We start from the raw sequence: 14,888 nt of genomic DNA on the forward strand, positions 1-14,888 counted from the left end.
TATCTGACTTTGGAGATGTAGGCAGAAAACTCTGAGCATGAAGGATATTTCAGGAGAGAAATCTTGCAGTTAACAAACGCTCTCTTTTCCTCAGGGCCTATCAACAAACTGGTGGAATTACCGGCACTTCCAGCATCATGTAAAACCAAACATCTACCCCAAAGACCCAGACATTGATATGGGCCCACTTTTTGTTCTTGGAGATTCGCAACCTATCAAGGTACATTTAAAAATCCCAGGCATTGGAGAAATTCTCCTGCAAGTGGTTCTTGGAAAGGTCTACAGCCTTGTCTTGGGAAGATCAGGCTGCAGATTCCAATTCAAGCAGTTTTCAGAGCATCTCTTCTTCTTTTAAGTCCAGGATATAGATGTGAAATAGCTCCATCTGGTGTTGTAAGAATAGAGGATGTGGAGTGCATGACTCCATGACCTTAAAAGTCATTCAGTCCAACTCACCCATAGAAGATACCCTGGTACATTCAACAAGTGCTAAATCACAAACATCTAAATATCTAGTTATGTCAATTAATCCTAGCTCTGTTAGAAGAAACTAAGCTGTTATTTTTTAGTTCGTGTTCATTTTAATTCATTTATACATGAACCACAGCTCAAATGCCTCGTAAGATACTTAGTGATGTCACCTCTAATTCAGACTCCTTAAGCAATAGAAAAAGGAAGGGAAAACTCCAGAATGTCTCAGATGTTGACTCTTTTTAAACATCAACTTAAAATCATCACGTAAAGGATTATTAAGAAGGGAGTCTTCGTTCAACATTTGAGGTATAAGGTTAACCACTGAAACGTATCACTCCTCAAGGGGAAATGATGGGTCTTGAGAGTCAGGGGCTTAGGAAGAGGCTGCTATTTCCTTCTGGAAGAATTTAGGAGTTAAAAAAAAAAAGAATGCAGCTTTGTCAGTTGCTGCCTAGACTTTGTGGTACATAAACCAAAATTGTACAACTTTCTGAAAATAGGTTTTCCCAGTGTGGGAAGACTCAACCTTCTTCCAATTAAGAAACAAAGTCTCTTGCCTATATTTAAAGAAAGAAGAAAAAAACCCCTTGACTGTAGTCTTGAATCAGTCACTTTTGACAGTGGCTCCACAAACAAGTTAGACCTCTCTGATGTTTGTGGACTCCTAGGCTTATCACTAAACGTATGACATTTTAATTTCTCTAAACTTCCCAGTCCACAGCAATGGAGATTTGTCTCACTGGAGTTCATGACGCAGCCTGACCCCCTCCAGGAGTGTCTTCTTTAGAACTATGTCCAGTATACACGTCGCTTCTTCACAGATATTGGAGGTCACCTCTCCAAGTTTCACAGCTACTGTTGAGACATATCCCTAGAACCTTAGGTTTCTGTATACTATAGTTTCAGAGTGACGATACATTACTTAAAATTATTTAAACTCTAAAATTCACTTGTTTTGCATGAAAAATTGTTCTGATAAGCCCTAAACATTTCCGGTCTTCCCACTCTAATGTCAATCTTTCTACCACTTTCTTCCAGCATTCATTGCTTCAACAAGCATTAATTAAATCTATGTGCCAGGTTCTGTGCTCATATTCTTGAGAAGTTAGACTTCTCCTTTGGAGTGATACTCAGAATCAATCCTTCCCCATTTCCTTTTCCATGTTTCCTACTACTTAAATATCTAGAAGCTGGGGAGCAAATTACTATTATTACTTTATCATCATGACATTTCTTTTTATTTATGACAATGAGAGAAGGAAGGATCAAGTCTACTATCCAAATAAGAGAAAAAATCTATATGTAGAAGGGAAGGTATCAAAAGATTGGGAAAAGCAAAAATCAAACACTGCCCATAGTGTTGTAACTGAGTGAATATATAGTAAAAGCACAGAGGAGATGTGAATTACTATTCATTCATTAATTCCTTCAATTAAGCATTTATTAAATGTCTGCTAGGTAATGGAGATAAACCATCACTTCTATGCCTCCTCTCAGGATATTTGCTGTCTTTGTGCATTCAGCACAGACTACATTAACCAAGAAGACCCCTAGAAAATGACTCAAATTCCCAACAGTAAGATTATATATAACAGAATCATGCCTTAAAAATAGTAAATCGCAGCATGAGATCCATGATGGAAACACAAAGGATGAAAGATGAAGCAGATATTAGGGGTTATGCCTGTATCTTTTATCACTTGACCATTCTATAAATATCTGTTGAATGGATGAATGGAGATGGAGACTGAGTTTCAAGCGGAATGCTAAGCACGAAGGTTGTAAAAGAGCTCAGAAAACTTATCAGAAATGTTTCTTTCCAGTCTCCACTCCACTCCACATGAGAACAAAAACTTCAAAATGGCTTCCATGGGAATAATAATAGTAGTGAGAGATCTTACAATCCCCGTAGTCAAATGGAATAAACCATGCATGCAAGAAGTGTCCACATTTAAAAGACACCACAAAAAGACTCCACACTATTTCCTCCTACTCCAGTTCTGGTTCTTCTAGTGCCTCCAGTTTGACAGTCAATGAACTCTGGCCAGATGGCTCTTTTGATAGAGATTTCACACACACACACATACACACCCTTGAGTATAATGACCAGAAGTATATATTGTGTCTTATTTGAGTTTTATTCTCTCTTCATTCAGTATGGCAAGAAGAAAATCAAATACATCGACTACGAGAAGCAGCACCTGTACTTCTACATGAGTGAGTCACCTGGGAGCCACATTCTGTATCATCCCATTTCCTTGAAGCAAATGGTTGCTAGGCCAGCAGGCATGAGTGAAATCCTCCCACAGAGAGACCAGCCCATGTCTTATTGTGACTGAGAAAAGCAGCATGTTTTATTTCAGACTTACTGGGGTGAAAATTTGAAAAGGAAAGTAGAAAAGCAAACAGGCATTCTTAACGGGCATCTATCACTCTGGGTACTGGGCAGGGAAGGAAACACTCCAAGAAGGATGGGAGGCAGGATGCCAACCAAGGGGTCTGGTATGTGGGACTCTCACCCTGGAAAGACTAAAGACCTATCAAGAAGAAAAGGATAGTGGGATTTGGGTTGGGAGGAGAGATAGGAAAAGAATGCTCAAGCACTGACATTAGGATGCTAAAAAAAAAGTACAGGCTTATGAATAAAAGTCACCTATAGAGCTTCGCTATGGAAGAAAGCTGGGTATTCCCATGATTTACATACAGCTGTAGAAGATATTTTACTTGATAGATATATATAGATATATATAGATATATATACACACACACACAAATAAAATATATATATTACAAATAAAATAGGCCTGAATGTGGGTCTAGGCTTGGGAGAAAATATGGCAGCTGGAATAATGCTAATGTCAATAAAAAACAACAGAAGCAAAAATGCTTTGCTCTTAACCAAGTCAAACTCATGACAGCTCATAAAGAAAGGTTTAGTAGGATCCCAAAATATGCTTATCTAAAATATGCTTACACATTTGGAAAATAAACCCAAATTAGGGCAGGTTCCAAACATTTTCCATAGATCAGTGGTTCTCACCTAGGAGAAACGTTGCCCCCAACAGGGGACATTTGACAAAGTATAGATATATTTCTGGTTATCACAACAAAGAGGGAGGGATGGTGCTGGCATCCAGGGGGCAGAAGCCAGGGATGCTATGAAATATCTTACAGTTCACAGGACAGCCCTGAACAACAAATAATTATCTGGCCCTAAAATGCCAGCAGTGATAAGATTGAGGAACCTTCTTGCAGATGATCTGATTTGCCCAAATGTTGGCCACCAGTGGTCATTTGTAACATGCCTGACAAGAATGGCCTATGGGCCCATTTTTTGAGATTTGGGGATCAATTAGCACTGCTGCCCCTTCCACTGCTAGAATTCTGCAGACCTATCCTAAGGCAGTCCTCCTCTTGCATGACCAAAGAGAGGAATGAGGACATTGGTGCCTCATTCTGAAAGGTAACTGATCCCCAGCCCAGATAAATGCTTGTTCATATAAGAAGAAGCTGTGGAGTTTCTTTTCTGAACTCTCCTCCTCTGTCTGCAGTGCTACAATACACCCTTAGCTTATGAGGAATGAATGAATGGTATAGACTCACTGCAGAATGCCCAGCTCAGAAACTACAGTCGGCAGGAGCTGTTTCATTGTGTCCTTTCCCTTCAAATGCTCTCAACTTAGTAGCTCAAGTACTAATGAGTCATGTTCAAACTGTCAAAGAGAAACTGGGCTGGATATTTGGTAAAGGTGGCAAGACAGATTTGATTCAGGCTTCTGTAGCAGGGGAAGGGACTTCAGTAGAAACTGCCCTTAACTCTGCTATAACAAAAATGGGAGACTTTTTAAACACTGGGACATGCTCAAGGAAATTACTGAAAGAAGTTAAAGGGAAGGGAAGCTGGTCATGTGATTAGGCCATTTATGTCTGCTAACCTGTGCTTATCAAAGTCAGGCTCCTACCCTCCCAGAGACTGGGGTACAGGGCCCAAACCTCAAGGGTTACACTTCAAAGAGATGACTCCCAGGTCCTTGAGAAAGACATCCCTGGCTTAGGGAAGATCCATCTCAAAGGGACAGAGAAAGGACTTTACAACTGAAGTTTTCTAACAAATGATCTAAGAAAACAGAGGTCAGAGCCTATAGTCAGGTTTTGGCTTGAACAACCAGTAAGTTCTTTGGACAGTCTTGAACTTTCTCAGGCAGGAACTTTAAGGGGGCTGGGGTCATCCCAGGGGCATGGCCTTGAGCTGATCTTAGAAACCATGCTAGCATTTGTACAAGTCTCTTAGTATGTAGGGTGGACAAAATCATTTGTGCTGACAGTTTGCAGAGTTCGAAAGTTTACAGACCAACTTTGAAGACTAGTCAAGAAGGGGGCTCAGAGGATCTGACTAAAGTTTGGTCAAGGAGAGAGCTGTCAAAACCCAAAGGGTCTCCATAAGTCTCCTATGTGCTCCAGGCAGCCTCATTGGCCCTGGAGGAGAAGCAGGTAAATAACTACCTGGCCAGGAACTAAGTACACCTGCTTTATTTCTGCCACCTCGACATATTGGGGCAGGGCCCAATGCTAAGGATTGCGGAGGACTGAAGGATTCCATGGACCTTGAGAAAACTTGAAAGCTCACAGCAGAAGCCCTTCCAGGATGCCTTCATCAAGAATGACTCAAATCTTCAAAGCTTCCCTAGTCTCCTTAAGGGAGCTAGAACCAAAGTCCTGGTGCAGCCTCAGAGACTCTAAAAGCCCAGTGGAGTCCAGGATGTGGTTGTGAATCTCCAGCTTGCATCCCCTCTCAGGAGTGACATTCCAAGGGTGGCATGTTAAGGAGCTCGGCTCCTGCTGGCTTCCATGGCAATCACATTCTGCTCATTTGTGCACCACCTTTTTGTTTATTTTTTTTTTCAGTTGGGCTCCCCCTTCTCATGCCTGTATATTTCAACCTGCAATCCATGCAAGTGATGTACCTCCGAAGGTACTGGGAGGTGAGTAACTTGACTCCTTCTCTAAAACTAGATCAGGCTGGGAGAAAGTGGGACATGAAAATGCTCGGTCCCTTCCAGTTGTAACTTCCTTGAGTAACAGGAAATAAGATATAGCCAATTTTATTTCCTCTAGCCTAACTTCCAAGCACTTCTTTCTGCAGGACATCGCCTGGGTCAGCAGCTTTTACATCCGCTATTTCATCACATTTGGCCGTTTCTATGGAATCTTCGGAACCATGGTGCTCATATATTTAGTCAAGTAAGAAAGCAAGAATATTCTTATTCTCATTACCTAGATGCTCCTCTTACCTTCCTTAGCTGAGCTACTTATGATTAGCAGTGATTAGCAGATTATGACACCATGTCCCATTCTCTTGTAACTGAGACAATTCCAACAAAATGTGGGGGAAAAAATAGTTGAAATAGGTGAATAAGAAAAGCTCCTTGGAAAAATGAATTTGCCCAAATTGGCCCTTTTTTTCCACTTGCTTAATTCCCAATTGCAGTTCAGTCATCCCTCAGTATCTGCGGGGGATTTGTTCCTGGACCCACCGAGAGATAATTCAAGTCCCATGGTCAGCTCTCTGTATCTATGGTTCCACAACTGTGGATTCAGCCAACCATGGATCATGTAGTACTGCACTATTTAATGAAAAATATCCACATTTAAGTGGACATGCATGTTGCTCAGAGGTCAGCTGTGTTTCATCTGATCCCCAAGTCCCTAAAAGTTGTAATCCAGCGAGACATCATAATTCTTACCAAAGATAGTGGAAGGACAGGATTTTTTTTTAAGATATCTTATGAATAGAGATTTTCTGAAAGCCAGAGTGACTTCAGACTGAATAACCCTCTTCCATTTCCCAATTTATTCCTCCCTCATTCTGTTGCAATATTATTCTAAATCTCACATAACAATAAAAATATAGTAGTAGCTACTATGCATCAGGCAATTTGCTAAGGGCTTTACGTGCATTATCTTACTTGCTGTGATTATCCTTGCAAAACCCTGTAATGTAGGTAATATCAGCTTCATTTTCCTTTTTTTTAAACATATTTTCAAATCTTTTACTTTAATGATGATCAATGATGTATTCATAATTACATATATTTCAGAAAATCAAGGTTGTGTGAAACAAGAAATGTTGGGGGTTTCTTTGTTTCCAAGGACTAAGTGGGGACTCTGGAGCCAGACTTGTCTGTGTTCCAGGCTCTACCACATGCCAGCTGTATGACCTTGGTTTAGGTAATTTCTCTACACTTTGGCTTTCACATTTGTAAAGTAGGGCTAGTGATAGTACCTACATCACAGGGTTGTCATGAACATTAATGGGACAGTAAAACAGATCATAAAGGAGACTTCAATAAATGTTAACTGTTACATTATTATCATTATTATTATTGTTAGTCACTGAGCATACTGTTTCTATGTTTCTTTTGCATTGGAGAAACAGAGCACTGCTCATACTTAACTAACTTAAGATCATTGTTATTTGTTGTGGTTTATCTGGTTCTTGGAGAAGTTCATCATGCTCTTCTGTTTCTTCAGGTATAGTGTGGTAGAAATTCTACTGCTCCTTATTTTGTCTTTCATTGTCTTTCCTCTCTGTGCTTCACATATCAGTTGCTTTGACATGGGTGAATACGATGTCAAAGCTTATGCATTTCAATATGTCTGGTTTTGACTTTTCAGGTTCATTTTTCTGATAAGAGAGCTGAAGCTCAGAGGAATTAAATCTCTTGCTGAAGGTTAGAGAGCAAATAAGGGCCAGTGGCAGTATCAAATCAGAACTTGAACCCAGTTCTATCTGATGACAAAACCCAAGCTGTTAATCACGTTGCATCTGCCCTTAAGTTACCTAGGTATATTTTGAGACTTGCACCAATGCCAGAGCAAACTTTGGGGGTACGGCTCTGGTACATTAGGCTGCAAGGCAGGTCATGTGACTAAATGCCTAGTGTGTCATCTCTAGATCTAAAAGGCCTCAGAGAAGGAAACAAATAACCACCAGATTATTGGAAGCTTTGAGTCCCTGCCCTTTGTTTTAATGTTCAGCCAGATCTGCCAGTGGTTTTGCAAGCCCATTGAGTGGAACTGAAACTCCCCAAGGAGTGACAACTTCCTCCTTTTACTCTCTGAAAGGTTTCTTGAAAGTCCCTGGATTGCATATGTTACCCAGATGAGCCACATACCAATGAAAATGAGCGGAGAGGAGAACAAGGACTGGCTCAGCACTCAGGTAATCATGGAGTTCTTGGGAAAGCATCCACCAAAGTAGCCTGATTTACAGTCTGCTTCCATCAAATAATAATAATTCATACTTACCGAAAGCTTGCCAGGGGCTAAGCCCTGTCAACTGCTTTGCATGTAACTACATGAGATACATGCTATAGTCCCCCTTTAGAGATGATAAAATTGAGGCGTGAAGTTGAGTAACTTGCATAAGATCACACAGCTAATAAGTGGTAGAAGCAGGTTTTCAACCAAGGCAGTTTGATTTCAGAGCTTTTGCTCCAAACCAAGGGTTAGTAAAATATAGTCAAAGGGCCAAATCCAGCCCACTCTCTGTTTTTATAAATAAAGTTTTATCGGAACACAGCCATGCTCATACGTTTACATATTACCTATGACAGCTTTCATGCTACAACAGCAGAACTGGATAACTGTGGTAGAGAATTAAAATATTTACTGTCTGGCACTTTACAGAAGAGGTTTGCTGACCCCTGCCCAATGTGAAACAGGCTTTCAAGGAAGCTGAGACTCCCAGAATTACAGAGTGAATTTTAGGACCCCGAAGGACCCTGGGACCCACCTCATTTCATTGTACAGATAAAGAGGACCAGAAAGGAAGCGTGGCATGCTCAGCAAACATGCTGTTAACAAAGAACAGAGTTGTGACCCCTGCAGAACACCCCTGCCTCCTCAACCTTCCACTGCCCACACCATGATGAACTGCTTCCTTCTCCAAGTTCATTCCCAAATATGGTGGAGCTTCCGTCTTTGGTGGTTCTCAAACTTTTTGGTCACAGAACCACTTTACACTCTTTTTTTTTTTAAGCTCTTTATTGAAATATAATTGCTTTACTTAAAAGTTACTGAGAACCTTAAAGAGCTTTTGTTTATGGAGGTTATATCCACTGATATTTAATACATTTGAAATTAAAATGGAGATTTTTAAAATATTTACTAATTAATTTTTAAATAACAAGAATAAAGCCAATACATGTGAACATCAGAGTGACGATGTCATCCCACGTTTAGTAGCCTCTGGAAACACCCATTCTATAAGCATGAGAGAATGAGAATGAAAAAGGCAAATACCATCTTAAAAGTCTTATGGGAATCGTTTTGAACTTGCAGATCCCCTGAAAGTGCCCTAGGGAACCCCAAGGTGCTCTAAAGTGCACTTTGAGAAACACTGACATAGCGCAACCACAGAAATAACATTCAAAATGGCAACAACCCCAACAAGAATTAAACCTTAGAAAGGCATTGAATAAAATGACATTCATAAGAGTTCTTAATCAAGTAGTCTGGAGAAGTCTATGAACTTCTTCTCAGGATAATGTTTTTAAATGAGGAAACAAAATACATTAGATTACAAAAGAAACTACTTGTATAGAAATGCATTTCTATGCACAGAACCCTTGACTAAAGCCCTTGCATGCCTATTCCCCATTTAGAAGTCCTTTCAGTCTACCCTGTGGAAACAGTATTCAAACCCCTGCAACTTCTACCAAAGCTCTACAGTCCCACTTCCATCTGCCAAAGTCCTCATTCATGACACCTTAGCCTTCTGAATTTGAGGGCTGATAGTGACTTAGCCCCCTCAAATCCTACATAGTTCTTTGTGTCTACTGCCTCACTTCTTAGCAAAATGCCTATGGCCTTTTTAAATTGTAAGCTCCTTGAGACCTGGGACTGTATATCTTTTTTATCCCTCATGGTTTCTTACACAAAATAGGTACTCAATAAGCACGTGTTGAATGACTGACTGAGTAAAAGAACAACTACACATTTTCTTTGTTTGACATTTGGGCTCATTTATATCTTTGCAGGTCGTGGCCACCTGTAATGTTGAACAGTCCTTTTTCAATGACTGGTTCACTGGGCACCTGAACTTCCAAATTGAGCACCAGTGAGTAAGAGAAACAGTTGATGATAAAGGGCCAGGGCTGCCACTTATAACTGCCCTCCAAATGGTTCAGAGCAGAGCCCTAGGCTTGGGATCTTTAAGGGAAAAAATGAACCAGAATTCTCTAAAGGCTGCTATTTTTATATTAACATCAATGGTAAGCAAGGGAAGAAAGAAATGAAGGAGGTATGACAATTGTGAATAAATGAAGTGAAATCTAAAAAAGTACCAGGGACTCAGTTTCCAGATTCCTATGGGCTTTGGAATTGGCGATTGTTTTCTTTGCATTTGGGTAGCTGGCAAAAGCCAAGAAGTCATGACACTTGGGTAACTAACTTGTGTTGAAATTAATTACAGCTTAATTTAAATATATACTTACTTATATCTTTAGAGCCAGTGTTACAAAATAATGACTAATGAAATGGAGTTCCTGCTGCAATTTCTAAATGGTATCTGGAAATATTTTCTAATGGGTCACTTAGGGAGCTATGCCTTAAAGAAAGAGAAAATAATATTTTGAGAGTCAATTTCTCCAGAATATTCAGGGGAGAGACTTTCCACATTCTCTTTGTCTAAGCCATGTCTATGATAGTCAAAGAAGGAAAGAGACTTTATATTTGTTCAAGGGATTTTCTCATTCTTTTTCTCATGTTAGTCTTCGAAAATTTCAGCCAGACAAAAGAAGGATTATTATTATAGTTTAAAATAACCTCAAAGAAGAGGTTAAAACCCAAGGTGGTCATCTGGCTGATTAGCAAAAACCTTGGATAAAAACCCATCTCTCCTCATTTCTTATTCCTTTCCTGGGATTTTAGCTATATACCAAGACTAGAACTTATTGAATATTCATCTATTCATGGTTCAGAAGTTAGAGAGACAGAGACCAACATAAAAACAGAGATTAGCAGGGGTGGGCTGGGGAGTTTGACATCTCCAGCTCTCTGGGTAGTTCAAAACGGCCGAAAACCCTATACTTTCATTTGATGAGGCCAAAGATAAACCTACTGATGGAGCTAATATGTATTCCCTTAGTTCTGCCTAAACATTTGCCACCCACAGGTCTTGCAGAGGTTAAGAGGTGAGTGTTCTGACAAGTTTTTTAACTTCCCAGAACAAAAGTATTGTGCGAGGTCGAGGCTGGGTCTGCGTGGCTGATATCATTTTTTTTTTTTAATGGGGGAAAGGAAACTTTGGGTTTCTCCTGAGGTCTAAGTTTTGCATCCCTCCTCCCTGTCTCCCTAGTCTGTTCCCCACGATGCCGCGCCACAATTATCACCAGGTGGCGCCTCTGGTCCGGTCGCTGTGTGCCAAGCACGGACTGCAGTACGTGAACAAGCCCATGCTGAAGGCGTTTGGAGATATCGTCAGGTAAGGACAGGCTCTCGACTCACAGCTCTCGTGTCCCTTCACTGCTGGTCCCCATACTGTTCACTGGCTGATGAGTCATTCACCCAACAACTATTCGCTAAGGAACATCCCCGTGCCTAGCATGGACCTGAGGCTCTATAGGGAACCATAGCCACAACAGAAAAGATGACAGTAACTCCTACCATTTCCCTACTGCCTTCTAGGTACTTCTTAGTGAAAATGCATTGTTGCTCCAATACATTTCAAGCTTCTTATAAACCAGGGCTGTGTATCATGTGTCTTGTATTCCCCACAGAGTCTTGACGTGCTTTAGAACTTAAGTGGTGGGAGGGACTCTCAAATCATCTGGTCCAGGGCTGCAAATTAAGATGCCTGCAGGGTCCAGTGGGACTGAAGTGTGTGGATCAGGCAGGGGTGTCTGTCCAAGAGTGGAGAGGCCTGTGGGAACTGAAAATTCGTACTCGTGCGGAAGCATTCACATTTCCCTAGAGAACACTGTGCTGGTCAAATTAACAGCCAGTGACCTCAGTTTATTTATTTATTTTTTTCTTTCAGGATTAGGAAAAAGAAAAAAAAAAAAATCAGTATCTTAAATAAGCCGGCAAGGCCAGGCCTAGTCTGATCTGATCCCTGAATACTGCTCCATTTTCAGACTTTCTACCACTGCCCTCCTCCTTTTCTGCCCTCCCTTCAGTTGCTACATAACTCCCTGCCCCTTGTCATGTCATATCCTTGGCCACCTTTTCTTCTGCCTAGAATATTCTTCCAACCTGCCACCTCCCCTCCTGTCACCTTGTCAATTTCCATTCACTCTCCAAAGCTCACCTCGAAGGCCTCTTCCTCATCTCATTCTTCCCTTGCCCCCAAGACTAAACCTGTCACATCTCTTACAGCACCTGGTTCTCTTCATTTCTGACCTTTATCACAATCATGATTAAATACCATATTGGGTAATAAAGTATTTAATATATGTCTCCCAAGCTAGACCAGGGACTCCATGTGGACAAGACTCACATCGCTCCTATTCATTGCTGTATCACCGGAGCCTAGAAAAATATCCTACACATTTTAAAATAAGAGGGATAAGTGGATACAGGATGGGTTGGTTTATAGGTATATGCTTTATCTTACAGAGACTCAGAGGTGCTTTTTCTTTTAATACTAGAGAAAAGGAATAGTGATGCTTTGGAGTACAGAAGAGAATAAAATGAAAGAAAAAATCTCCACATAGAAAAGGTGAACTCACCTTCTAAAAAATAATTCAGTGTATTTGACTCCCTCCACTGGGCAAGAAAGAAAGACATCTTTCAGATATAGCTGAAAATGACAATGTTGTCCTGAATTAAGCAAAAGAGCAAATGTTCCATGAAGTAGCTCCTCTGACATGAGAGACTCACCTACTGATGATTTTGTTTGCTTCTCCCACAGGGCCTTGAAGAAATCCGCAGCCCTCTGGGTGGAAGCTTATTACACACAACCAGAGACATGACGCGGACGTGCCTGTGTCAAAGAGAAAACCACAGGCCCAAAAGGTGTCACCTGTGCTAAAGCCCAGGATACCAAACCTCTACAATAGCTGACTTAACTGCAGTTTCAACCTTCCCCAGAAATATAATCTTAAACACCTAGTCTGGAATTTTCTGATCAGCACAGAGGAGGTCATCTGTCACGTGGTTCCTCTCCATCCCTGCCACCCTCCACCCATCCCAGGAAGAAGAGGTGATCTGCATGATAAAACCCTTGTCATTTCCTTGTCATTCCCTCTCCCTTCCCCCCCCCCAGAAAAGACAGTGTCTGGCCTAAAACTACTTTGCTAATAGCATCCTTGCCTCTCCCTTCTTCCTATAAAAACCTCCCATTTATAGAACCCCTCTGAGCCTCCTTCCCTTACTAACTAGGATGCTGCCTGATTCATGAATCATTGAATAAAGCCAATGAAATCTTCAAACTTACTCAGTTGAATTTCTGTTTTCTTAACAGCTTGTTCAATAAGCTTCCCCGAGGAGGAGAACCAAGGCCTGTTACTTTTACAAATTCCCAGATCACTGAGCACTGAGTTAGAATTTAGATGATCAATCCTGCAGACCATTTCTGCCCTCAGCTCTCCGGCCATATGAATAAAGTTGGCTCAACTGGCCAGACTTCTGTCTCTTTAAACTAAATGACTCATGAGAGTTATATTACAGCCCTACCTGAAATTCTTGAATGGATTCCCATGGTTCTTGGAATGAAGATGAAACTTGGTGATTGCCAACAGACTACCAGCATCGGCACCCCCCATGCACCCTGCCCCACCTTGTACCACTCGCTCCTCTGCTTCAGCTCCAATGGTTACTTTCCAGTCTCACACACTCTTCTGCTGCAAGGTTTTTGCTCCTCAGTCCAGGGTCTGAACTGTTTTGTCACCCTCCCTGCCCTCACTCCTTCTCACCTGGTTAGTAACCCCTCACCTGCAATCCTGTAACTGCGGAAGCAGCCCAAACTGGACCTATCCTGTTTCTAACAAGATACTGAGTTTTGAGGTGTTTTTGTTGTTGTTGTTTGTTTTGTTTTTTGTTTTATTTTGTTTGTTTCTTTGTTTTTTTCAGAGACAGCAGAACAAAACTTCAAGTCAGGCAGCCAAAGCAGGCACAGAGGATAAAATTTTTGACATCAAATAACAGGCAGAACCAAGAACCAAAGTCCCCCCAACCACCCCCAGGAAACCAAAAGATCAGGACATGATTGGAACTTGAATGCCAGAATTCTTTCAGGAGTAAAGGGTCCATTGTCCTAGAATATTTCGTGTTGAAGCCTCCTACCATAACTTACCTTTACGGTAAGATAATTTATTGACCAAGTTCCAAAGCCCACTAATCAAAACCTGCCCCACCAGCACTTCTGCATACCAACCCATCTTCCAACTAACTCATAAAAGTTGACAGAACCCCCAATCGGAGAGAGAGATGTGAGCCCTGCTTCCTGTCTCCTTGCCAGTTGGCCTCAGAATAAAGCTTTTTTGTCAAAAGCCAGTGCCATGGCATTGGCTTCTATGGGCATGAGCAGTGAGCCCTTTGCTTGGTAACATCCCAGGAAAGCTTCCCCATTAAGTCAAGGCCTCCTGTGATACACTCTGTAGTAATCATTACAGGTGAAATTTTACACCCATCTGTGTGATTCCCTAATTAATTTGTCTTCCTCTGTAACCTGCAATATCTATGAGAGTAGAGACTGCCTGACATGATAGAGACAGTCAATAAAGATGTGCAGGAGGAAGGAAGAAGGAAGGGAGGGAGGGAGGGGAGGAAGGAAGGAGGGAAAGAAGCAAGTGCCAACCACAAATTGGAAGATGAAAGTTACCTCTGCAAGGAATAAATCATAAGCAGTCGCAGCTGCTCACCTTCAACAGCCCCTGAAAGGAGCTCAAGGAAGAGATCAGGAATGAGGCACTCTGTGCTCTGTGGAAAAACTGGCAGAGCAGGTCTCCAGATAGTTAGATATTTTCAGGAGAAGATTTTACAAGCCCAATTCTTGCACCTCCTCATATCTAGAAAAGCACTAAAATCATTAATGGTGACCTCTGCTCCATGTGACTAGCAACAAGCTTCTGCCAAAATGTGTGCTTGACTGCACATACCTCCTTCACTAAAATTATATATAACACTGAACTTCCCTGCTACCTCTTTGGAGCAGTTTCTCAGAGCTACCTGAAATGCTGATTCCCAGGCTATAGTCCTCATTTTGCCCCCAATAAAACTTAACTCACAGCTCTCACATTGTGCCCTCTTTTTCAGTCTATGGAAGGAAGTAACGAAGAAAAGCAGGACGGAAGGATGGAAGGCAGGAGGGAAGGAAGGGAGGAAGAAAAGAAGGAAGGGAAGGAAGGGAGGGAAAAAGGAAGGAAGGGAGGAAAAGGAGGGAGGAAAAGTTGTATGTAAATGTAATTCCT

The 14,888-nt window shown here is 41.4% G+C and overlaps 1 protein-coding gene across 3 annotated transcripts in view; it reads left to right on the forward strand.

Annotated features, from left to right (window-relative positions):
- LOC130849030 (fatty acid desaturase 2-like protein FADS2B) overlaps nucleotides 1-12,739 on the forward strand; it is a 32,116-nt gene extending 19,377 nt beyond the window's left edge. For 2 of the 3 annotated variants that reach the window (XM_057727573.1, XM_057727571.1), the window contains exons 5-12: nucleotides 95-220; nucleotides 2,631-2,691; nucleotides 5,380-5,456; nucleotides 5,618-5,715; nucleotides 7,600-7,696; nucleotides 9,516-9,595; nucleotides 10,835-10,960; nucleotides 12,389-12,739. In XM_057727573.1, the coding sequence (XP_057583556.1) occupies nucleotides 95-220; nucleotides 2,631-2,691; nucleotides 5,380-5,456; nucleotides 5,618-5,715; nucleotides 7,600-7,696; nucleotides 9,516-9,595; nucleotides 10,835-10,960; nucleotides 12,389-12,449 (726 nt within the window). In that variant the 3' untranslated portion in view covers nucleotides 12,450-12,739. The remainder of the gene's footprint in view (nucleotides 1-94; nucleotides 221-2,630; nucleotides 2,692-5,379; nucleotides 5,457-5,617; nucleotides 5,716-7,599; nucleotides 7,697-9,515; nucleotides 9,596-10,834; nucleotides 10,961-12,388) is intronic. The other variant, XM_057727572.1, reaches the window with a different exon arrangement.
- Nucleotides 12,740-14,888: the final 2,149 nt, after the last annotated feature.

This window comes from Hippopotamus amphibius, chromosome 3, assembly GCF_030028045.1.
Source record: "Hippopotamus amphibius kiboko isolate mHipAmp2 chromosome 3, mHipAmp2.hap2, whole genome shotgun sequence".
NCBI lineage: Eukaryota > Metazoa > Chordata > Mammalia > Artiodactyla > Hippopotamidae > Hippopotamus > Hippopotamus amphibius.